Below are 25813 nucleotides of genomic sequence, written 5' to 3' on the forward strand. Positions count from 1 at the left end.
TTTGCTTGCATTTCAGTTTCTTGAACTTTGAACCATCACCAAAATATATGTAGCGAAGCTAGGCTAGGCTCATTCGATCGGCAATTTTATAAGGCGCCGTTTGCTTTTTATTTGAGTAGAAATGGACCGCTAGATCAATCAAAATTACATTCTGACGTCATCGTTCCATATGGAACGATTTTAGGTGGACCCGTCCAGAAAGAGTTAACTTTTCACACAAAGTCGAGTCAGACTCACTGGACGACGTAGAACTGTATTCCATTTTTATTTAGTTTTCTTAAAAAAAAATGCAGAAATGAATTTAACACAGCATTGATTCCTAGTGTTTGAAAATTTAATATCGAATTGAAAACATATAAGATTTTGACCTCAAAATATTTTTTACAATGTTTTACGTACTACAAAGAACGCTATTATACAATACAAGAGTGAAGCAACCATAAAAATTCATAAATTAAAACAAAAATGAAAAAATAATTCATTTTTTGAGGAGTTTTTTAAAAGCAGCAGAATCAGCACGTACCCTCAACGAATCACGGGTTCTTGATTGGTGGAAATCAAAAGCCTTATCTCGAATAATGGCAGCCCAGTTCTTGTCACCATGTCTTTTGATACCTTTTAAAAGCATATTATCTTCCATTGGCGAGAACTTAACTTTCTTGTTACCAGCCTCCTTCGAGGCGATCTCCCTTTTGACAGTGACACTATTGCTAATCTTTGTCTTGTCATACATGGGTCGTTTTTGAGAGCGAACAGGTGTCGATGCTTTAACTGAGCTAATAATTTCCATTTGAACGTCAGTAGAATCATCAGGACTGGCGTTTGAATTACCAACTGAAGAACACATATTTTGTACACGCTGCATAATATTGTTTACCTCTCTACATTGGGCATCTAAGTTGTTGGATTCTCCACGGGAATAAGGCAGGTTCGTGGAGGTCAAAATTCTTGCAACGTTACAAATCATTTTCAGAAGCTCCTTTTGGGCTCAAACGAAGCGTATAACTAATTAAAATAAGATTCAGTCTAGGCAGATGTTTTTTCATTTTGAAATTTTGCGTAATTCGCAAAAATCCTCAATTTTGCGCTATTTTGATGACGTCATAAAAATTGAAATTCAAATAACTTTTGATAGAATCATTAAAATAATTTCAAACTTTCACCAAAGATGCATTTCAATGCAAATTTTCAAAAAATTTTCAAAAATTTTCAAAATCTTGATGACGTCAGCATTTTTTGAGGATTTCAGATTTTTGCCTTAAAAGTGATGACGTCATCAAATTTCATAATTTTTTTTATTTAATTCTGAAAACATTATTGATATGCATCTTTGGTCAAAATTTGAAATTATTTTGATAATTGTATCAAAAGTTATTGGGATTTTAATTATTATGACGTCATCAAAATAGCGCAAAATTGAGGATTTTTTCGAATTACGCAAAATTTCAAAGTGAAAAAACATCTGCCTAGACTGAATTCTATTCTACTCAGTCATACGCTTTGTTTGAGCCCAAAATGAGCTTCTGAAAATGATTTGTAACGTTGCAAGCATTTTGACCCCGCCTTAATCCCCTTGAGTTCAAAGTTTTCTTCGTCCGTTTCAACAATGAAAGGGGTAGCACTACTATTAGCATTGTTCGAAGAAGAAGGTCCGGCCATTTGGTTGGGATTCATAGGGGAGGAAGATTTCGATATTGATGTTAAATCTCTAATTACCTCAGAAATTGCCTCTTGTTGATCTGTTCGTGCTGCTCCTAGCATTTTCTCCATGCACTTTTGTCCTTGTGTTGCCACTATTCTCGATTGCTTCTTTTTGTAGTGTACCTTCGCAACATCTGAACTGTGTTTTTGGTCTTCAGAAATGATTTCTTGTTCTGATTTCGATAATCTATCTGCACTTGCAGTCTCAACGATCTGTCGATATCGAGTTGGATGAATGTACTTTCCTATAGCTTTATGTACAAGTAGAGTCATGGCAGTAGTTAAAGATTTGTATTGGTGTCCTGTCGTAGATACTAGCAGATAATCACAAGTTGGACTCATTAGGGGTCGTACGAAGTCTATATATGTGTCGAGTACGGTGAATACGTCCTCGGTTAAGATGAGGGTGTCAAAAAGGTATTTACCTGCAGTCTTGAATTCTCTTTGATCAACAAACCCGTCTGTTTTCTTGGCTTTTTCGATCATTTGCAAGGTTAAATACTGAAATGTCATAGGTCGGCTGCACTTCACTCTCAGGAACAAAAACGTAGTGATGAAACGAGTACAAAATGTCAAGTCCTGCTTGTTTGGTAGGGGTTCTTGGACTTTGCATTTATTGATGATATCTCTGTAGTGCATGATGTGATACGGGATTACTCTTTCCATTTCTTCAAGGCTCGCCCAACTATCTCGACCAATCAAATTTTCCAAATCAAAGTTTCGGGTGCTGTCGAGTCGTTTTTTCTTTCTCAAGTTCTCTTTAGCTCTTCTTAAGTATACTTCGGTGATTGTGAAACATCTCAATTTGTTATCGTTGATCCCAAATGCTTTTCTATAATCCATTAAATCAGAAAGAGCTTTTACGTAGTTCAATGCTCCTGAAGAAGACATTTTCCATTCTTCTTCTAAAACAGTCAAAAACTTTAGTATTATAGTTGTCGAGCCTAAACAACAATCAACAAGTTCATAAGATAAAGGAGCTAGTGACTCGTTGTCACCAGTACTGTTCATCAAAAACTTCATAGCGCGTTTAGCTACCTGTTTCGCTTCTCTATCATTTTTACCTCCTCCACAAGTAGTGGTTAGCCATTTATAAAACGCATTTCCTATTCCTTCGTCAATTGAATAGTATGGCTTTGAACTGGTTGAAGCCTTTCTCTGGACAGCAGGCTGGTTTAGTTCAACTTCTTCCCTTTTCACCTCTGGTTGCTCGTCAAAATAATAGTACCAAGGATGTTTGTTGTCTATATGTTTTCGTAAACCTCTTTTACTTTCAAAGTCTGAATGTAGGCATAGCTTTGCTGGACAAGTGAATTTACCTTTTTCGTTTTCATCGAATGACAACTTTCTTTTCCCGTTAGCTGAACCATTGATCGAATGCCAGTCTACGAAGAGCACTCTTCTGCGAGCCATTCTCGCCCTTGATGAATAAGTTTAATAAGAGGACCTTTTTATATCATTTAGATTTTGCTTTGATTACTAAATGCAGGGGGTCATCTTTTATATTCGATCCAAATTATTTTGCAACTTTTAGAAAATTTGCTTTTTCATTGGCTCTTTCATTAACCGGGGGAAGTAAGCATTTTATCATTTTACCGCCTTTTCCTTCTCTAAGGAATTCAACATAATGTGAACCATAACCCTTTTTGTTCTTAAACTTTGGAGTATTTACGAACAATAAAGGATTACTATGTTAGTGTCGAAAAGGACCTTTTAGTAAGAAAGAAAATGATTCCTTAAAATAAAAACTTTTTGTTCCTACAAATAAATTAAACTGTAGTAAAAATAAACGATAAAACTGTTCTTTTGATAACAATTAAATTAGGTACATAATCTTCCAATGCCCAAGGAATCAAATTATACCTTACATGAAAAGAATACTCTTTTCCCAACGGCAATAACAAATTTGATCATTTTTCTATTGTACATATCGAAACCCGCATTAAGGTATTAATTATTCCTTAATAAAAGTGTACAAATGCGACCCATGCCAAAAGGAACGATTTATTCTGCTCATTAAGAAGAACAAATCTTTCTCCGCGGTGATAATAAACTGTTCCCTGATCAATATGAACAGTTTATGTTACGCGCAAAGGAAACAAATATGGTAATTAATAAAACTCGCTTTGTTCTCTTTATAGAGGACTTGATTGTTCTCAAAAAAGAGAACGAAAGTGAACAGAACGTACTCCCCTAGAGAAAACGTTCTCAAACAGTTCACTTTGGAACAGAATGGATAACAAATTTAAGTTCCTTTGTTGTACACCGCATAGTAAAATTGTGTTGATTATTTTGAGATTCGTTCAATAGACATAATTCCTTAAGTAGCATAAAAGAAGTATAATTCTCAAGAGTGAATGTTTTATTACAGATGTGATTTCTTTGTTAAAGTGATTAAAATTTGTGAAAAAAATGAGGAAAGTAGATCACAAAAAAGTATAAAATCAGCTACATTAAGGTAGATCTTCTTGAGCTTTAAAGACCATTATATGGTTGTAACTCAGGAATGTCTTTCTTAACTTGGTAAAATAAGATACCGGCAAAGTACAAAAAAGTAGAATGTATGCATATGAATCCAAAATTGAATGTGAATCAATGTAAACAAACTTTTTTTTTGGTCTTCAAAATAGATTTACCTCACTTAGAGTGTTTTCACTGTTTGTTCAGTGTGGTAAATCTATTTGGAAAACCTGAAAAAAGTTTGTATAGGCGCACATTCAACTTTTGCAGTTGTGATAGCCTACGTACCGTGAGATTGGGTAACTTGCATCAGTGGAGGCTAACATGCATAGCCCTCAAATGAAAGACCTGGCTGGTCATTAAAATACAAATCTCGCAGCTCTACTCTATACCATTTTTGTTTTGATTTAACTTTGTATTTTAATGACCAGTCAGGTCTTTCATTTGAGGGCTATGCATGTTAGCCTCCACTGATGCAAGTTACCCAATCTCACGGTAATAAGTTGCGCTCCAGTAGTTTGGTGAAATAGCTCCAATTCTGGCTTTCCAAGTTAGGAGGGACCTTCCCGAAGGCATTTAACGGTGGTTAGACTAGGCACACAGACAGTCATACAGAAACACCATAAAGTGAAAGTATATAGCTATAAACTCAAAAAGTCTAGCTTTCTGAAGGCACGTCTCTTCATTGTCTGCGCTGCGATCATCTTAATGGATTCAATCCTTTCAGCTTGGAGAAAAGATTGCATCATGAAAAAGTACTACTTAAAAGAAATTAGGCGCATTTCAACTTTTCTCGACTGTACGTCTGAATGGACCACAATGGTATTCCTTTATTTTTCTTTTGACCAACAACATAAAAGATTTTGCTTGAGAAGTGCAATCACAGCGTAGGCGAGTGGAGTCCGGGCCTTAGCTAGGATTGGTGTCTATTTCGCCCTATTTAAGATGGCGCAGAACTTTGTGAGAAATTTTATCCGCAGTATCCTCTTGACTATTTTTTATTAGGCAAAGTAGCAATAGAGAATCAATCAATCAATCAATAATTAAATCAATCAATAATCAAATCAATTAATTATGCCCGATTATTTTTTATGTTTCAATCTTTAAAGCATTAAAAGCTTTATGAGTGCATGACATGACCTTTCAGTGGGGGCATTTAGTGAAAGCTATGACTAGTAATTGCAATATTAACACTTTTCTTTTGTTTGGACTAAAATTGTTCCCTCCATTACTTTTTGCTTTATTTCTACTATGTCTGATTTACTCGTCTAGCTTGCTAGATTACTTTACCTATAGTTATCATCGAGGGGAAGAAGTTTCCAAATTCTATCTAGATTGCCCAGTTCGAAAATGTCACCTTACCTATAGGGAGGATAGTTTTATCTATTATCAACCTTTCTAGCGCGCAACATTTTTAAAAAATGTGAAAATTTCCGATTTTCCTTTGAAATTTAAAATTTCTGGCATAAAAGCATGAGAGTTAGAGAGTGGTTTTGGTACCATCGGAAAAGTATTTTTATACTCTTTCAAAAAAGAATTTGGTTTAAATAAAGTGGTCTGGCACTTGGTATATTGGCGTATACGCGTCTCTCGGGTTGAAAGGGCTAAGGATGAATTAAACAAGCCAATTTTGAAACCATTTGAGAAGATGGACAGAAAAGGTATTTAGAGCGATTTGTCAGGTCTTTTTGAAAGTTGACAACGTTGGATTGAGTAAAACACGCTTAAAGGCTAAACCATAACAACTTAAAACAAGGTTCGATTCGTATCGCCATTTTGACAAATTCTCTTGCCTGGCATTCAAAGGAAATAAATTAGTAATTCCAAAAAAATGACATTTATGTAGTTGCAAAAAATTCATTCAAATATTATAATGTAGAGAAATAGCTTTAAAAAACTGAAACTATAAGCTAGTGTGCAGTTACTGTCACTCTATCACGCGTATAAAATATTATCAGCTATTTTGAGTTGGTAAAATTCAAAGTTTGGAAAAGTTAAAAAAGTTAAAATTCTAAAAAGAATTTTTCAGGACGACTTTAAAAGACATAAACCAAACCGAAAAAAAAAAACATAATAAAAGTTAAAAACCTCAAAATTATATTATATGATAAACTTATAAGTGGAAAAATATGATCCTGCTTTCTTGTTCTTATGACTAATTTCTATATCTTAAATAATTATTAAAATTTTCCCCAAAAAATAAGGAAACTATTTATGCATACCAAAAAAATATTCCTAAATTCCAGGCAAGTTAACTGAGTTCAAAAATATTGATTCTTTCCAAGTCTCATTTGGATTTTTGTATTATTATTGTATTACTAATTCATTTTTCTTAAACTGAGTCCAATTTTTACTTTTTTCACTTTTGAAATACTTAAGCACCGAATTCTGGAGCGTCGTCCTCTGTGAAGTCACCGTAACGCCACAAGTTGACCTGAAGAGAACGAGAAGATGGAAAATAAATCTACTATTTATACAACCTAGATTGATTAGAACTTATCATTTTTTTCCCTTCAAGAATTAACTTTATTATACAGTTCTTACTTTTTTGAGAATAACGAAATTTATTTAAAAAAGACTGTTTTGAGGCTTTCATATGACGGGGACTGAGAAGTTATGGAAAATTCGAATAATAGAAGTTATAATGAGGGATAGCCCACAGTCTAGTTTAGCATTAGAGACCATAGATTTATAAAGCCCGAAGGGCTAGATGGCGTCAAAAGCACTCTATTTAGCCATTTGGGTTTTTATAAATCTATGTTAGAGACCCATGTCTCACTCAGCCTAAAGCCTTCTAGTAATACTCTCAGTTGGGTAAGTATCAAGGAAAGAGCAAGACATGAACTTACTCGGTTCTTTCGTGCTCGTTCTTGTGCTTGATTATATTCACTGATCAACTTCTGGAGACGTTTTTCTCTTCGTTTCTCAGCCAATAAAACACCATTAGAAATAAGAGCCGAACCGATATCTTGTTTACTTTCTGGGTTGCTCAAAGTGACGAATTCTTGACCTCCGATTTTGTACTCCGTATTTAAAGAAAATTCACGATTCTAAAAAGAGTCGAGGAAAATATATTGGTGTTATGCAAGTCATATCAAGTGTTGTTGCTCGCATTGTTATTGCAGACAAAGTTAGTAGAAAACAGTGAGCCTTTTTCATATTATTTGATAGAGGCCAATACCGATAAGGAGTGATTACGAACACTATGCGATAGTGATTTTCAAAAGCAGTCAAAGAAGAGGTACTTACAATGGCTTCTTTAGCAAAGGATTGCATCAATTCGTAAACATGTTCTTCCTAAAAATTGAATTAAGTTGTTAAAGGTTAGATTTTTATATAAGATTCATATCAGACACATGTCTCATATCAGGACGGTGTCTCCCTTGTGCTGAATAAACAGAAAATTCTTTTAATTTTCCTCTTTCTGACCGATCTTGCTCCACATCTGTGTAAATTCAATGTGAATAATCTTGTAAGATTGACGAGTAAGCTTATCAATCTTATTTGAAAACAAAACCTTTTATTATCGTTACGAAAATTTACCACAGGAATCAATGCACGTTTACTTTTCTTAAATTTCTTACGTCATTAGGTACTTTCACGCAAGCCAGAGTATATTCACGTGCTTGGGCTGGGTAGCTAAAAGTAAAAACACAATAATTGGTGCTCATGTCAGGCAACTCTCGTGGTGAAATCAGCAAGAATCATTATAAAAATAATAGTCAAGAGTTTATACCGTAACATTTAAATTTTTGATTTTGATAAAGCTGTGTCGAATCATCTGGAAATTACCACCTTAATTACTTAAAATGTTCTAAAACAAAACCGTGAAAGATAAGCCAGCGTTTGTTAGAACCAATCGAAATTCATGGATATTAGTTTTGGAAACTTACGTGACAAATTGGGCTGGTAATGAAGCTAATTTGGTTGCGTTGACAACGTCTCTCTAAAAAACAAATAGAAGAATGGCGTTGTAAATTCCTCGCACGTACATTTAATAGATTTCAAGTGCTCGAGATTAAGTAAGAATGGCTTTTTTTCTGGAAAATTCTGTTATCTTAAAAGCGAAAGGAAAAGTTTTTGAAAAATTACCATGGATCAAATTTTGTTAGACGGTTATAATAATTAACACGACAAGTTAGTAACATGACTAGTAAATTTTGTGTAGCAAGGTATTTCCGAGAGTTACATGTCGTAAAACAAAAGACTCGCAGTCTTACGTTTCCATAATCAACAAACAGAGCATGAACTTTGTCTTTTTCGATTTTCTCAATGCGAGCACGATACCACAAGTTGTCAACGTCAAATACGGCAGCAACAAGATCTCCTCTGCGTGGTGTCAACGATCCAGGTAGTGGTGGGTTGTCTGTCAAATCTTGTCGTAATTGTTGTTGCATTTGTTCGAATTGTGAAGCTAGACAGAATAAAGAATATACCTTAGGCGAGACCAATTTAATTTGTTGTTCTACGGGTCCGACCTTATTTTGCTAAAATCAAAAAAATAATAATATTGAATTTCCACTAAAATATATTTCACACACTAGTTATTATATTTGTAAGAATTAAATTTGAATAATACTGAAAATTAATTCAAGAAATTGAAAATTTAGAAAATCAAGCAAGCATTCCATACACTAAGATTTTATTATGATCTTCATCGAAGATAAAAAAGTGAACTTTTGATCCAGATATTTTTTGGAAAATATTTTCAGTACCTTACCAACTCTGATAAATGAAAAATTTATTTTTATTTTACCGACCGACCGACCCATATTTTTTTAACGATCTGCCCGTAGAACAACAAATTAAATTGGTCTCGCCTTATTGGTATTATATTTCGCGTGTTACAAAATTTCGCGGGTACTTAATTTCGCGATTTTTTAGGCCAAATTTCGCGAAATTTAATACCGTTTAAATTTTTCAAAAATACAAAATCGCGAAATTAAATACACACGAAAGATTTAAAAAATAGGTCAAAAACCGAAAATACTTATTTGTTACACTTAGTTACTATTTTTGATACTATTTTTGGTATGTTTACACCCAATACGTTGTGTTTCAAGCGAAATCAGTCATTTTCTTTCTTTATTCCCACTTTTTGAAAATGCCCAATTTAGTGAATCGCGAAATTTATTACACGCGAAAATTTCCAGAAACTGGCAATCGCGAAATTTAGTACACGCGAAAAACGTTTCCTCGAAAAAATTTCGCGAATTTTTGTAACACGCGAAATATAATACCAATAAGGTATACCATGTGTAGACTTATGTTTCAGATGTTACAGGCAGTCCCCTAAGAAGTCTAAAGAACTTTTGAGTAGCTGGAAGATAATTAAAAACATTTTTTCATTTTATCAACTCACCATTATCAAGTGTCTGAGCCCAGAATGTGGCACCGCTTGTGATCTCAGTGACAATAACCTATAAAGTGAAATATGAGAATAAATTATGTTATCAAAAAGGGAGTCATTTTTTCTCGTTGTGAAATAAAGCGATCGAGTACTCGATGATATTGACACTTTTTAAAATTTTGTGCAATTAAACAAGACCTCGTGTATTCCTCATAATTCCGAATTTCCATCAACGCTTAATAAGTTGCACCTTAAGTGCATTGTTCTTACTTTTTTGTAGTTCGTTTTTCGTTCAGTATCCTCAATGACAACAGTTGTTTCCTTGACTTCTTCAACAAAATCTTTCCATACACCAATTTTCTTAGCTTTGGCTTTGTCTTCAGCCATTTCCAATTCTTTGAAGTAAGCAGAGCGTTCAGCAGTGAAGTGCATTTTGGCAAGACCATTTTCGACGAGAGCTAAAGAGACGTTCACATTGTCAACAAATACCCATCCAATGAAGTTTCCTCCCTTGTCAATGCTGTCAACTTGAACTTCGACCTGAAATTAAGTAAAAGTAAGTATATTCATCTGGTGGCTGTCGGCGGAGACAGGAGTGAAGGAGTCTATAATCTAAGCTACTCATTTGCTGAGTTGGCGGTGACCGGGGATAGAACCCACAACCCTTGGATTGTAAGGCGAATGTTCTACCAAATTAACGTCAACAACAAACTTTTAGGTAAGTAACCTAACAATAAAACATGCAAAAAACGCATGTATTTGCTAAAAGACAAGAGTGGATTTGACTTACTTCTCTTTGTAAAGCCATTTCTTTGCTGAATCTGAAAGCTTCTGATCCCATGGGTTCATCTTCGGAGATTTGTGTTCCAGAGGGAGTGAAGGCCTTCATTCTTGGGCAACTGATACCAGCCAGTAAGAAAGTCAACAAACATGTTTCTTTTGGTAAGTAGAGACGGAATCGCGATCCACTGGCACAGAACTCAACAACAGCAGTTGAACGACCAGCACGTTGAAGGAAAGGTAAGAATTGTCGTGATTTGCTGACGTCGCCAGATAAATCAGCGATTCGGTGAACTGGTGCTTCTTTGTTGCTATGGAGACCTTTAGCATTCTTTTGGGCTCGGTTCTCGGCAGCTAGTAACTCATCATAAGCTGAGGAACGTTGGTCATCATCTTGTCTGTGTCGAAGACAAGTTGCAAGACCTTTGCTGATCAAAGCTTCGGCAATGTTGATATCAGAGATGGTGACGGTAGCGCATTGTCGTTCAGGATATCCATCACTGGCAGGCTTGATGTAATCAATTCTCACATGAACTTTCTTACCAATCAATTTCTTTCGAAGAAATTCCCTGGCTTCAAACATGTAGGGGATATCATAGAGTGGACGTCCACGTTTAGCATCTCTGGATGGTCCGTTCTCGACAACTCCATCATCCTTTGGTTGTGCACGTGGTGGTCTCAAACTGCTGAAAAAGATTTTCTTAACATCTTGTCCAACTTTAACCATAATGGCATCACCATTGACAACCTCGACGACTTTTCCATTGAAATCTTTTTCTTTGATTGACAAAACAGGTTGGGAAGAGGCGACAAAGTCTTTCCACATTCTCATCTTCTTTTCTTTGGCTGATCTGAAATAGACAATGAGAGAACCATTTGCATTGTATGAAGTCGATTGGCATTTGCTCTATACCAACAGACCTCAACCTAGCAACATTGTCAAAATGCACAAATTGCTCTTTTTGAAAATAAGGCTTTTCAATAATTTAAGTACATGGCTTTTTCGAAATAAATTTAAGGCATGATAAATGGATTTACCTTTCAGATTGACGATACTTTTCATGTCCTGATGTCAATACACCCATACTCCAGTCAACACATTTTGCAAACCCCTCCTTCAAAAGAAGTTCAGCAATGTTTCCAGCAGGGTGAATGATGGATCCCAAGAAGTTTTGAGTTGCTGATGAAGAAACTCCTTCAAGAATGATTTGAATTTCACGTTGGAGTAATCTGCAGTCAGTGAAGTATTTGGCTTCTTGGGCGAACGGTTCAAATGTTTCTTTGTTGTTTTCATCTCTGCGGGATGTTGGACACTAAAAAATTTAAAGACAAGAATAATTTCAAATACCCTGTCTGTGTTAAAAATCCTAAAATTATTTTAATCAATAGTCGAACGTGCGCATCGCACTGGGCTCAACTTCAGATATTTTGTTATTCGAAAGCCCAATTGTAACATTTCAAATATTTAGTATTAGGTAGCAAATATTATAACTTTGTCCGTTTTGGCTGAAATTTAGTACACTTGTTCCTTGGGTGAATACCTGGGGTCATACCTGGTCATTTTTCATTTTTTTATATACGTTAAAATAGTGTCGCCCTCAGAGCCTTTAAAAAAAAATAACTTCAGAGAAAAGAAAACCTTTTGTGGTTTTTGTTTACACATTGCTCTGCAAAATTAATTTCCCACAATTTATCATATACAAAAATTGATTTAAAATTAATCAAGATATTAAAGTTTTCTTGGGTTCACAAATATTCGCTAGAAAATCACAAAGAATTGAGCAAAAATAAAAAATAATGAAAAAGTTGTAAAAAAACTCATTTGATTCAATTTTCAGCCTTGTTTTGGCACAAAATCCAACCATTTTTGAAGTGATCAGGGCCCCAAAAATCAAAATTTTTTGAAAAATGCAAAAAGCACCCCCAGATATTCACCCAAGGAACAAGTGTGCAAAATTTCAGTCAAATCGAGCAAGTTTTAAAGTCTCCCAGGCTGCCCCAAAGTTTTCGGACGAATATACAGACAGACATTGTCAGATTCTAGCTCAACTGAAGTCGAGAATAGGCTGGAATAGGTGAAATTTCCAAAAGATGTCCTTAGTTAATGTCATAGTATATAATCATCTTTATTATTAAAAATTATCCCAAATGATTGATTACCTTAATACCAGTGAGCATGACAGTGACGTATTCAAAGTTTGGCAAGAGGAATGCTCGTACTGTGCTTCCATCTCTAACCATCTCAATAATAGCTGAAATGAAGATTTTAAAATTCAAAATATTTTCTATTAAAGTCAAAGCAAAATTGATCATTAAATTCTAGGAATTCCACAGTTCTTTTTTTTTAAATTGGCGAAAAAGTAAAAGAATGACTACAATTATAATTACCATTGATTGGTTTCCCTTTCTTTTGATCGACAAAGTTTCTTGGACTTTCAAAAGTCCATTGAACATTTCTGACACGGTCCTAAAATGAAATCCCGGTAAATAAAGATAATTAAACATCATAAGATTTTTTCTCCGAATAAAATCAACAAAAAGGCTGTGATATTTTCCACTGTGTAGAACAATAAAAGGAGATTATACCTTGGTATCATCAGCCCACTTTCCCTTCTTAGCAGCTTTGGCAGCATCTTCAAGTTGGTTCAAGTTGTTTTGATCACTGAACAAACAAAGAAAATTAAAACATATATCTTTGTATCCAATCTTTTAAATTTGAAATGGTTTTTTTTGGCCAAGATTTGTGTTAATGTAGCCTATACAGGTCTGCAATGTTTCAACTTACTCAGATGGTTTGATTCCACCACGTCTGACCTCAACCAATCCTTCTGCAACAAGCTCTTCAGTGATGTTCTTCCATTCACCATCTCTTTTGTAAAAGATACATCCATATTCTTTTCCTGATCCAGGAACTTTGTATTCAATGCAGAATTGGACTTCCTTTCCAATGAGTCTTGTTCTCAAGTATTCTCTGCATTCCCATGCACATGGCTGGAAAAAAGATAAATAAGGGACTGTTCAATTAGATGATATTCTAGTCAATGTTAACAAAAATATGAAGTTTCTGTAAAAGCAAGTTATCTACAAACTAAGAATAAAGCAATCAGTACCTCATCTTTTGTTTCAGGGCTTTCACCAGCAGCTCTTCTTGCAAGTCTTGGAGCGACAATGTTTGAAAGAGCAAGTTGACGTTCTGGTGGTGGTCCTCCTTTTGGTTGTCCTCTGATAATCACATTATCACCAGATAAGATCTAGAATGAAAATTACAAGCAGTCTGAGGCAAATAATTCAAGACAGTCCCTTCTGGAATTAAAAATCTACTGTTTTATTTGCGACAAAGCATAATCAACTATACAATAAAAAATGAAAACATTTTCTTTCCCTATTGTTTACTATATTTCACTTTGTCTAAAAAAAAACAATAGATCTTATAATTCCTTAAATTTCAGATTTATTTCTGGATTTACTTTTGGTGAGGCTGCTGTCACCCGACCATGGATTTTGGTGGTGGGTGGGTTGGTTTGAAATTTTTTTTATTTTGACGATTTATGAAGGCTATATCTAAAAATGAAAATCAACAACAGTCTGTTTACATTTAGGTAATTTTAAATGGAAAGAGTGCTAGCAAGGAATTCACGATTCTTATGCTTGAGACAGACAAAAAACAAGTTTTGGTTTCATTGTTTGAAGTTAAAAAAAAAACTTCTTTAAAATGGATTTTTTGGGTGGGCAGGTTTCCAGGTAGGGTCGGTCAGACAAAATTTAGATTTGCACCCTTTCAACCAAAAATCCATCCAGAAAATTGGTAAATACTAAATAAAGGTCAACCTGCCTGATTTACTTTAATTAATTAAGTGAATTTACAATTGTCATATATTTCTAGACCCTGAATATAGAACTTAATCTTAAATTGCAAGCAAAAAGGGAATCAAAGAAAATACACGTTTTTTTTTTATAAGGAACCTTAACTTTGCTCTGAGCCTGGAGTTCATTATTTTTACAGAGAATTTCAGCCTCAAAGTTCCTTATCGAGTTTGGATAACCATCTCTTACTGTCCCTTAAAACTTGTTTTCTTATTCTCAGCCTGAGCAGTTCCTAAACAATTCCTTATTTTTTGGACCATTTTCAGCCTTGAGTTCCTTATAAACGTGTTCCTTATATAAAAAAAAACGTGTATTCATTTCCTATCTAGAAAATATATCTATAAAGTAGGGTAAAGCTCTTGAAAGCTGGGTGTCCAATGAAAGAAATTAGTTTGTTGCAAATACCTGTTGACAGGCAGACCTGTCGAGAGATATGTCTGGAATTAAAAACCTGTTGTTCTTTTTGCGAAAGAAGAAAAAATAATAAGTGATGGAGAATGAAAATATTTTCTTTTTTCATTTTCTATTTGCTATATTGCAAATAAAACAATAGATTTCTTAACTACAGGCTTATTTAGGTCTGTGTTTATTTTTTTGGGACAAACAAATTTGCTATTAACTTATTTTTCCCAGTGGACACCCAGTTTGAATATCTGGGACCAGGGGATGGTCTTGAAAGAATTGAAATTGAATCTCTGACGGCCTCATAGTTTGAACCTCCCTTTCTTATTAAGGGGGGAGATGGTACCTTCCAAAAAAACGAAGGGGCAATCAGAAATTTTCATGAAAAAGGGGTTAGCGAGGAGGAGGGTTGTTTAAGAAGGGGGGCTTACACGTGTATATTGTAGATTATTTTCAAGCACTGTAATGAAATTTGGTCTGCATGAAAGAAAGTTTATTGTTTCAGTAGTCTGAGTCAAAGAGAAGAAAGAAGTTTATTGTTTCAGTAGTCTGAGTCAAAGAGAAGAAAGAAGTTTTTTATTTCTCTTTCTCTCTCTAAAGATATTTCACTTATAGGGGTTAGCTAATTTAGCCCATAACACCTGGGGGGATCATTTAAGAAGGGAGGGGGGATCAGACCCCTTTCAGCACTAAGAGTCCCGAAAAACAGGGTTTTGCAGGTAAATTTTTGTATTGGACCAAATTGAAAATCTCGGCAGGAAAATATATCTTTCCCTTAGTTGCACGCGCATGTTTTCTTGCTCTCCCCTGTTTCGTCTCTGAGAGGTAAACAAACCTGTTTTTGCCTGCGTTTCCCAAAAGAAAGTTGGTTTTTTGAGCTTTTCTTAAGTTCTGTCAAACAGAATCTTCTCAAATTTTGATGTGTTCTTTCTATTTATGATATTATACCACCCTGAAAATTTGTCAAAACAATTTTTTACACAAAGGTGGAGTGTGTCATTTCTGAGAAGTTGGAATTACAGGGAAGGTGTATTGATAATATAGGCTTTCATAGGGAAGATCTTAAAAACATCAAAGTAGGGCAAAATTTTCAAAATTCAGTCTCTCATAAGGTTGATTTTTAAAATTTGCCTCGGTCGGACATTGCCATTGAATATTTTAAACCTATACCCTAACTTGGTCTAATGTCGACACCCCTCCTCTAATTCCGACACCCTTTTTAATTTATCAGCTGAAATTTATAGAAAGGTTGAAACTGATTTTCTTTGCTTAGTGGTCAGAGAGGAATAATCCTTTTTCAATCAGTGATTCAAGCTTTCATATTATCTTTTTCTCTAAAGAAGGATATCGGAATTAGATGAGGGATGTCGATATTAGACCAACTTACGGTAGAAATTAAGGGAAAATATAAACATGTTTTTTTTTATAAGCAAGTGTCTGTCCCTATATCTGGCTCGCATTAAGCTTAGCATTCTATTGTTCTCAAACAATAAAGTAATTGTTTAGGTACCAAAAACTGAGCCTGCATATGCTTATAATGTTATGCTTGTAAAAGAAAAAACATGTAGCTACGAGAACTAATTTTGGAGAGTTTGACAAAATTTGCAAAATTAGTTCTTGTTAAAATTATATATTTTGATTCTCACTTGCTAAAGTTCTGGTCAAAACTCACTTTTTTTACATTTTACCAAAAAAATCCGTAAGATTCATCAAAATTGCTCACAATAAGGCAAGCTTTAGCCTCTCATTCGTCAAAATTAAAAAGTTTGACCATTTGCAACAATAAGTGCTACTTGAAAGGACCCTCCCGGCGCTCCCGAAATGTCCGGAGCAAAAAGTGCTGTTTTTTTCGTGCTCCGAAACACCGGATGATTCCGGAGCACGATTTTCGGCGATTGGTCTGCACTGGAACTCCGGAATTGTGTTAAGAATCACTTGCTCCGGAAGAGCTTCGGAACTTTCCGGAGAAAAAAATAGTGTCTTTTTTAGCTGCTCTGGAAAACTCTGGAAGTCTCTGGAGCGCCGGGAGGGTCCTTACTTGAATCCAAAAGTAATACAAAAAAAAACAAAGGAAGACCAAATAGTTTTGAGAAGTTTAGGGAAAATGTGTATTTGCGACCCTGCCAATCCCCCTGACAATACAGGGCAAATGTCGAGTCAGTCTGGAAATTGCGGCTTGTGCGCCGGATATCTCCGGCGTAGATTTGAGATTTGAGATCTGCTGCCTTCATCTCTTTCCAATTAAGTTGGCGCAGCTCCGGCGTAACATTTCCCTTCTTTCCATTCCAGACTGGGCAAATGTCAGCAGGGAACAAAACAAATGAAAAAATCAGTGCCAAATTCTGACAGTTAGCCACACTAGCGTCCCGCCAAAATACGTATCAAAGATTAATGCTGCGAAAGCGCTATATCGTTTACTTGACTCTCAAGCAAAAAAATGCACCGCAAAACTTCTAAAGGGATTCATGAAAAAATAACCCGGCGCTTTTTAATGAAATTAACATTTTCAAAAACTTTGAGAAATTGCCTAAAATTTGAGCCATAGATGAAAAAATTTGAGCCAAGCCAACCTTGAAAACTAATTTGAAGATCAACTTACCAAGAAAAAGATCTACGGGGGAGGCGGAACCCACCTAGATCCGCGCACTACCGGATAGGCTATCTCCCGGAAATTTTGCCGGACCTCAAACAATGACCCATTTACATGTGCGTAATTGTTTTTACTTTAGCGTATAAACAAAGCCTTAAAAATCGAAGCGCTGTCTCGGGAATTGAATGACAAATTTTGGTTGGTTGATTTTGGCTGCTGAACGTTTTATTTTGTTTCCAACTTTCAAGTTTTAATTAATATTGTCTTGCGAACTTGATTCAGGTAACTCTCATCCTTGTTGTTGAAATGTATCCTGTAGATGACTGATGTTTTTTTTTCTGAAAGCTAGATTTCCTAGTGTGACTAACTGTCTGACAAGCAGAAATATAACATATCTTGACTTTTCAGTGAGGGAGGCTCTAAAAGTTGGGTACAAACTGGGTGACAAACAGTCTTGCATGTGCTCTACTCAACTGAACTGCTAAAGAACATAATACACTACTCTTAGACAAAATAAAGACTGCTTGTGATTATGAAGGGTGTGTAGCTAGAGTTAACTAAAAATTAGCTGATAAAAAGGAGAAGTTTATTTAGCTCAAACTTAGAGAGACTTAAATGCAGAATAAAAATGGAAAATGTGTATTAAAAACTAAAGGGCAAACTAGAAAGTAAATGACACGTTGCATCATTTTTCACGACGAAACGATCGGTATGATTTTTTGTTTTAAAACCACGAAGAATCACAGACTTTAAAGTTTATATAAATATCACAAACCTGCTTAACGATTCCTTTTTGCATTGATGGTTGTTGAGCCATTGTCAATAATCAAGTCCTGGGGTCTTTAAAGGGAAGAAAAGAAAGTAAATTTCAAGTAGCCAGCTGCTTGTCAGGCTTTCAGTTCTTGTACAATGTTTTAGAAAGAAGCAAAAACATGGATCTGTTCCGGGAATACTGGGCCGAGATCAAAGGTTTACGTGTAAGTATGAAATGAGGATTCCCCGAGATTTGTTTGCGTTTTTAAACGATAGCTTTTAGTTTTGAGGAGATCGAATGCATTAATAGCCAATGAGAGCTCGAGATTGAAGAACGATTCCCTGATTTCTAATTCCTATTGCGCACGTCCGCTCAATCGTTTTGATGGCGACTTGGCAGCCGCCCACGCTTAAGCTTTCAAGCCAAACGCCCTTCATTCAATTTTTTCAGGCAAGAACTGATTTTTAGGCGTTTTTAGGTGTTACCCCATATGTACACATAGTTTTAGAATAGAAGCAACCATATTGCTAAGAGGCCCCCAGCGTGATGGCGTGATTGGGTCTTTTTTCTTGCGTGATGGCGTGATTAGAGATTTTTTTGGCGTAATATGCGTGATGATAGGGCAAAAATTTGAGGCGTGATGCGTGATTTGGGCTATTTTTTGCGTGATGACAAATTTTAGCGATTTTCGTGATGCGTGATGGAGAAAATTTTTTTGCGTGATGGCGTGATTAGGTACCCTGAGTATCAGAGGTCAAGTTTTCAAAGAGAAAATATTAACCTCTACCCTACTGACATAATCGTTCCGCCTTTCATTTCTCACAATTTTTCTGAAAAAGCAAATTAGACATGATCCGCAACCTCCTCTAAGCCAAACGAAGCCAAACGGTGAAATATATCTACTTTGCGAGCGTTTTTCTACAAGATCTTGTATTAAAAAAAAACTTTGTCTTCACAGCTCGAATTTATTCGCGCTGTGATACTCACGGTAGTGATTAGGGGTGCCGCTGGGGGGCGGGGGCCTCTGCTAAGGCTCGAGAGAACTCAAATTTGCCACTTTTTTCACCCTCTCGTAAAAAGCAAAAGTTTTTTTAGATAATCTAACGATGGCAAACGTTATAGCCCTCAACCCAATAGACTTTTTCATAAATAGACGATATCGGCTTAACGTGAAAACTCAGATTTGACCCCCGAATATTGCCCACAATGCTTTGCGCGGAAAAAAGTTCACGGTGAAATATTCTCCGCACAAAGCATTGTGGGGAATTCTCGGGGGTCAAATCTGAGTTTTCATGTGAAGCCGATATCGTCTATTACGTTTGTATAAGCATAAATATGGTAAAATATCAGGGATGGTTAAAGCAAATTTTTCAGAAAACGAGTGGAGCGAGAATACTAAGCAACCCCAGGGCTGACCCGAAAATTGAAATTGCTTTGAGCGTGTGCGGCTAAATCGTGTTATATCAGGTGTCTTGAATGAAAACCGCGTGATTAAAGGGGTTGTATAAGAATATATAGAATGAGACCGCTCATTTTCATATCTGTGGGGGGGGGGCACGGACGCACGTTGTTACAAAAAACAAATAGAATACTTTAGGCGTACAAACTTTTGCGAGCAGATACTTTCACGATTTTCGCGAATTTTGGCCCTTTTCGCGAAAGTAAATGTCTTTAGAAATTTTAGGAAGGGCCATTCGCGAAAGTTTATCCTTGCGAAAAATTATTGACAAAATAGAAAAACTTCCAACTTTAAATAAAATGTAACTTTTATGGCACTTTTTAGCCTGTTAAAAGACTAATAAGTCAAAGGACAAAGTTTCTGCACGCGAAAGTTTGTACGCCTAAAGTAGAGCGAATTCAAGAAACACAAAGATGTGTCTTTCTCGCCTTTCCACGATATTGGTAAGCCTAATTTGGTATGGCATCTTTAACTTTAGTCAGAATCAGAAACCTCTCAACAAAATAGCATAATATATAGTACTTAGTAAAGTATAAATCAAGAAAGAGTACGAATCCGTTAGAGGATGCCATCAAACTACACATTAAGGGATTCCACAAAAAGAGATTCGGTTTATTCTCCGTTTGAGGGGTTTCAATTATAGTTGTTATATATGCTCAATAAAACGCTTATTAGTATTTTTATAGTCAATAATTGTCGAGTTTGCAGGTTCAAGAAGAACTTCTTTCCTGATTGGGCTTTTCCAGAAAAGATTTGAATATGGGGGGGGGGGTGGAGGATATAACAATTTTCAGTGATTTACCCCCTGGACAAAGTGACCTTTGGCTACCGGACAACGGGTTTTACCCCCCGGACTAGCATCAGTTGACCCCCCGGACAGCCCAAATTTTGATGATTTTTCGCTACCCCAGGACAATATATCCTCCCCCCATGTACGGACCTTTTCTGGAAGAGCCAATTGATAAAAAAGATAAAAAACTAAAAAATACAAAGTGCAATAGCCGAATGATTACTGCTCCAGAAATAATCAGGGGATATGTTGGATACTTTCCATGCTTGCCATCCAGGGCTTATGTAATGTCGACCAAACTCCACACAATTCTTGACACATTTTGGATGAAGAAGAATAAAGATGACTCCGGACGACCATAAACTTTCATCGCAAAGTTCTCTTCCAAAGAAAACACAATTTTCTTCTTTTCCTGTATGTTCGTGTTGTTTAGAAACAAAATACAAGTCTTTTTCGAACTGACCGAACTCCTTTCTCATGAATGCAAATTTCTTCGTCATATACAAAGATCGATCATGCATTAAACTCGAAATACCATCATACCAATTTTCATAGTTTTCCTTATACAAATTCCATGTTGAGATTTTTCCTTGGATGAATTTCTCAACTCCCCACACAAGTCGATGTGTAGTCGGAATGAAAGGTGGAACTTCACCAGTCAGTGACATATCATTACCATCGGAACTGCTTTGTTCATTAGATTTTGATAATTTCATGATTTGAATTTCATGTTTTAATGATTCAATTTGTTTGTCCATTTCCAAAGATTTTGTTTTGTTTTCACTTTCAAGCTCCATAATTTTAATTCGATGTTCATATTTCAATTTTTCAAATTCTCTCTCATGTTGATTTTTCAACTCCATCAATTCACCTCTTTGAACAAAATCTTCTTTACTTTTGATGGTTGCGATTTCATCATGCTCACAAGCCATTTGCTTTCCTTTTTTATTTGATCTCTAAAAAGCCGATGATATCGCAAGGTAAGAAAGAACTAAACATAAACCTACCATGAACTACATATAAAATTAACACTCCAATTTGAACCTCTAACATTCGAATACTTAACTTCAAAAAAATTAACTTAGTTACAGTTGCTTGTCAAATTAGTATTGTTATTAAAAAGATTCAGCTCAGCTGAACATGACAAGAAAGAAGGAAAAAGGCTCGACGAGAACTCTTTACTCAAACAACAATCAAATTGACATTTCCTTTAGTTTCAAAATCTTGGTTAGTAGAAAGTTAAATGATATTCAATAAAATATAAAATTTTTCTTCAAAAAATCAGTAAATAAAGTACATCTAAAGCTACAAAAATGCCGAAAAATTACTAACAAAATACAACATCTTCTGATCAAAATGATTAATTCATAGGTCTGTTCTTGTGTTTTCTTTAAGTGGGATGTTGTAAGTCTTTGCACATCTAAAGCCTAGGTTGGAAGAACTGCTGTCGGCTGAGTTTTTGTCACGTGCAGAACAACGGTATCGGTAGCAGAATTTCTATAAAGAAAAATGATGATTGGTCAGTGCGCATCTGAGAAATTTTGTTTTCTACGTCATTTAATGTTCTACTTTTATATTGTAAGTAGATTGATGGCCAGTACTTCTTTGTAGAATGTTCAATTCAAATTGAAATTAAAAGACTAACACAAACCTTGGAACACATGAAAGATCCTCCTTTCTTCACTTTGTCTTTCCCATGGGATGGTCCTTTCTGTAAATATAGAGGATGGAAGAAGTTAACATTCGTAAGCAATGCACATGGTTTGAAGATCAGATTGTTAAACACGAACCTCGACACGCTCACGCTTAACTGAGGCAATAAGTAACGTCACGCTGTAGCAAGTTCGCAAACTAAAAATCCCAGACCAGACTCTTTATTTGTATTTCCTCTTTGACCATCAATCTCTAAAAGAATGAACATGATTTCGAAGAGAAAAAAAATCAAATAAGCAGACCTAATAATAATCTTCAACATTCATGTACGTACCGGATTTTTCTGTGGTTTGGTTGGATGAGCAGTAGTAAACCAATCAGCAGTCCATTCCCAGACATTCCCAACCATATTGTACAAACCAAACGAATTTTGTTTAAATTGATCAACAGGACAAGTTGAAGCAAATCCATCTTCTTTGGTGTTCTCTTTGGGAAATTTCCCTTGCCAGATGTTCAAGCGGAACTCGCCCTTTGGCTGGAATTTGTTTCCCCAAGGGTAGAGCCTGAAGAATTAAATAAATGTTAGCTTCATTACTCATTTCTTTATTTAGATCATGACACAAAAAAAGACATAATGTAGAGGAAATCCAAAGTATCTCCATCGGAAAATCGAGAATGATATCGGTGAGACAGTTGTCTGTACACAGACCCAGTATCTGCGGCTAATTTCAAAATTCATTGCCGTAGAGGGTCTGTTGTCATTGTCTTTGAGATTTTTCAAACCGAGCGCTGCGGTGGAGTTTTGGTGAGAGAGGGGAGACGATGTGAGAAGTTTTGCTATTTATAAATCATATTTCATCGCAAAGGTCTTCCGTACGGGAATTTTTTTATCAAACAGACAACGCGCACAGAGTGTACTACGAAGCGAAACTGGTACAGAGTAGTGAGACAGGGACGAAGACAAAAAGGTTTTCAAAGTGCTAAGTTAACGTCATTCTGGCAAAAAATAGTAGAGTGATTCCAGAATAAAATAAGCAAGGGTTTTTAATAAACACTACAGTAGGCAGAATATGATATTTCATCACAAGAGTATACAAACGAACCTATCTTGTTTTCCACCACGACAAGCATACTCCCATTCAGCTTCTGTTGGTAACCGCTTGCCTTTCCAATGACAAAATGCAACAGCATCATTCCAGGAAACATGGACAACTGGATGATTCATTCTAAAAATTTGGAGAGGACAAAACACTGAGAAGTGATATTACCATCTCGTACATTACGAGAAGATTGACGAGTAAAAACGTTAAGAAGTGATGTTTTTGGATAGAAAAGACGTGTTACGTTTACTCTCGGGTACCTAATAAGCGTCCCCCCGCTAATAAATTTTCCACCCAGGACATTCTTATTCCAACTCCCCCTGCTTATTAATTTTTGGGAAAGTGTTTTTGAAGCTTCTTTTGGCCTAATTCAGCTGTGTTTAGCGTCCTTTTCAAAAAATTTTCACCGAGGAAAACCCCTTCCCCGCTTATTAAGTTTTGAAATTTTTTACACCCATCACCTATTCCAAACCCGCCGTTTATTAGGTACCTGAAAGTGCAGAAAGTTATAAGATTCTAAAGTTGAGTTGTCAAATTGTAAAAGAGCGCCTTTAATTTAACATTCAGTTCAAAAGGATGTCATTAAGCAAACCTGTGATCTTTGTTGACATCAGAATCTCCTCCTTCTGGTCTTCTCCAATAAGCACGAGGGACAGGTACCCACCACTTAGCTCCAGCAACCTACAGAAAAACAGGATGTTTATAAAGGAATGAATGTTTATAAAATTGGGTCAGCACCACCGTATCATTTTGAATAAACGCTTCTTTTTTAAAGGAACATTTTTCTATAAACGCCTTCCCTCTAGGAGGGGGCGTTTATTTGAAACAAGTAGCTAAAAGGGAGAACCGTATGGAGGAAAACTTAAATGTGTGTTAATAAAAAGCAAAACAAAATTCCCATTTACCTTATGAAGGTGACCTTGGTAGAAATTTATTTGATAAACGACCTCTTTAAATGCCCCCGGATAAACCCCCCTCTTAAAATCTAAAACATTTAATAAGCGCCCGGTGCGTTTATTCGACGTAATACTGTGTCAAACTTAAATAAGTAGTTCCGACATTAAACGGGCATTACACCAACTTTTCTTTCCCATAGATGACAAGATATTACAGAATTACATAGAAAATACTTTATCTAATACACAATATTTTCTTACAGCTTGCGTTATTTTGTCGCTGACTTCTTTTGATAGAAAATTTTCCATCACAAAACTGTTTCCAAACTTCTCTGCCTACAAAAAATATTATGGAAAAGGTAAACTTATATACTAGTTTTTGGAGTTAAGACGTTAAAAGACAAAAGCATTAGATGTACAATTTTAAACATAAAAAACACTCATGCAAAGTACAATGAAAGAATAAAAAAAACATACCTCTGTAACGAAGTTAGTTGCTTGCACAAATTCAGCGAATTCTCCATTACTGACTTCAAACTTATCGATGGAGAAAGGTTCCAGTCCAACGAAGTGAGCAGGTGTTTCTCCATCACCAGTAATGGCGACATTATTGGGATCATCGGTGCCCATCATGAAATGAACAACATCTTTAAATGTTATCATATCATTAGAAGGATAAGAATCTTTTGTGAAGGTAAGTTCCTCTTCTTTCGCAAAAAGTGTTTCTCCAGAACCGACAACCTTTGAATCTTGCTCAATGGCCTCTACATCTTCTTTTGTTAGTGGCAAAGTCTGCGGTGAAACAAAATCCAACGCCAAGACCAAAATCAACAAGGTGTTAATTACCATACTAAAGAATAATAAGAAGCAAGTATACTACTCCTCAAATTGTATTAAAGCATAAGTTGCATAAACCAATGGAGTGAAAACTAAAAGTTTTATACAGAATATATAGCTATGTAAATTGTGCACAGTGAAGGTCAGACAGAGGAAGTATTTCAAACAGAACAGGACGAAAATAAGATACAAACTTCCCTTTTTATCTCTTAATAGGAACTCATCACTAATAATTACCAGTCCAACTGCTTTTTAGTGAAATAGTTTTTAAAAGGAGGTTCATTTAAAATTAAGTGATTATTACCTTATTACTTTTCAAGTGGTGCGTAATTTAGAAGTTTCTCAATCAAATCAACGTGTGCTAACAACATACGCCGGCAACAGTATCTCTTCAAGCCCAAATAATCAAGAGCGTCACCTTCAGAATATTCTGCTTGTAGAAGACCAAGGTACGCGTCCCACTTATTGCCAACCACTTTACCACAAGTAAAACAACGTATTGGTATAATCATTCTCCTGTATTTTACGTTCTATTCATTTGAGCTTTCAGATATATTCTAGAAATGTACAAAGCAATATTTTTTGTCAACTTGAAACAGGTGAAAAATCAGGAAAAATATAAGTAATAAGATTTGCTAAGATAAGAGAGAAGCGATATTTCCCGCATATATTCTACATCGTAAGCATAACATGATTACACGAATCTGATTGGTCAAAAAGGATTCGGAGAAGTACAATACACCTGTCAACCTTTAAATTGTAATAAAGTCCTTTTTTACAGACTCAGACGATTTACAATTTTCTCATTTTTACTACTGGTTTATTGTCAATTGTATTCAATTCATGATATGCACCATTGCCATGACTTCTGACCACAGGAAAAAATTGTTAAATCACACTCGTGTGAAAACTGATTTCCCAGAGAACGAACGAACGAACGAACGAACGAACGAACGAACGAACGAACGAACGAACGAACGAACGAACGAACGAACGAACGAACGAACGAACGAACGAACGAACGAACGAACGAACGAACGAACGAACGAACGAACGAACGAACGAACAAGGGTTGATTTAAAGGAATTTCAGGTAGGTCCAAAACATATTCAAATATTGAACATATACTAGAACATATTGTATTTACAATTATTTTTCAAAAGGTTCGCTCAAAACA

The 25813-nt window shown here is 35.6% G+C and overlaps 2 protein-coding genes across 2 annotated transcripts; both read right to left on the minus strand.

The window, feature by feature from the left end:
• Positions 1-5923: 5923 nt before the first annotated feature.
• Positions 5924-18098, minus strand: LOC136815472 (staphylococcal nuclease domain-containing protein 1-like). Its single transcript, XM_067071921.1, has 16 exons — positions 17923-18098; positions 13402-13542; positions 13077-13282; positions 12878-12953; positions 12680-12758; positions 12452-12543; positions 11330-11604; positions 10302-11142; positions 9782-10051; positions 9524-9581; positions 8382-8575; positions 8055-8107; positions 7746-7800; positions 7411-7458; positions 7011-7211; positions 5924-6595 (listed from the first exon to the last, which is right to left on the minus strand). Exons 1-16 carry the CDS (start codon positions 17962-17964, stop codon positions 6536-6538), a joined length of 2691 nt encoding a protein of 896 aa, XP_066928022.1. The 5' UTR covers positions 17965-18098; the 3' UTR covers positions 5924-6535.
• A 3232-nt stretch (positions 18099-21330) lies between these two features.
• On the minus strand, positions 21331-25195 carry LOC136815473 (formylglycine-generating enzyme-like). Its single transcript, XM_067071922.1, has 8 exons — positions 24941-25195; positions 24277-24649; positions 24061-24135; positions 23496-23584; positions 22907-23029; positions 22138-22366; positions 21802-21861; positions 21331-21647 (listed from the first exon to the last, which is right to left on the minus strand). Exons 2-8 carry the CDS (start codon positions 24646-24648, stop codon positions 21516-21518), a joined length of 1080 nt encoding a protein of 359 aa, XP_066928023.1. The 5' UTR covers position 24649; positions 24941-25195; the 3' UTR covers positions 21331-21515.
• Between the last annotated feature and the right edge of the window lie 618 nt (positions 25196-25813).

The sequence above is a fragment of the Clytia hemisphaerica genome, unplaced genomic scaffold, assembly GCF_902728285.1.
Source record: "Clytia hemisphaerica strain Z4C2 unplaced genomic scaffold, Clytia hemisphaerica genome assembly, whole genome shotgun sequence".
NCBI lineage: Eukaryota > Metazoa > Cnidaria > Hydrozoa > Leptothecata > Clytiidae > Clytia > Clytia hemisphaerica.

Excerpts from the sequence above, each read along its gene's own strand:
- LOC136815472 (XM_067071921.1), bottom strand. The coding sequence starts at position 17,964 with ATGGCTCAACAACCATCAATGCAAAAAGGAATCGTTAAGCAG. Across the intron at positions 7,801-8,054 it reads TTACCAGCCCAATTTGTCAC|CTACCCAGCCCAAGCACGTG; the intron begins GTAAGTTTCCAA and ends TTTTACTTTTAG. Across the intron at positions 7,212-7,410 it reads CCTTTGCTAAAGAAGCCATT|AATCGTGAATTTTCTTTAAA; the intron begins GTAAGTACCTCT and ends GACTCTTTTTAG.
- LOC136815473 (XM_067071922.1), bottom strand. The coding sequence starts at position 24,648 with ATGGTAATTAACACCTTGTTGATTTTGGTCTTGGCGTTGGATTTTGTT. Across the intron at positions 24,136-24,276 it reads CAACTAACTTCGTTACAGAG|GCAGAGAAGTTTGGAAACAG; the intron begins GTATGTTTTTTT and ends TATTTTTTGTAG. Across the intron at positions 23,030-23,495 it reads GATGTCAACAAAGATCACAG|AATGAATCATCCAGTTGTCC; the intron begins GTTTGCTTAATG and ends CCAAATTTTTAG.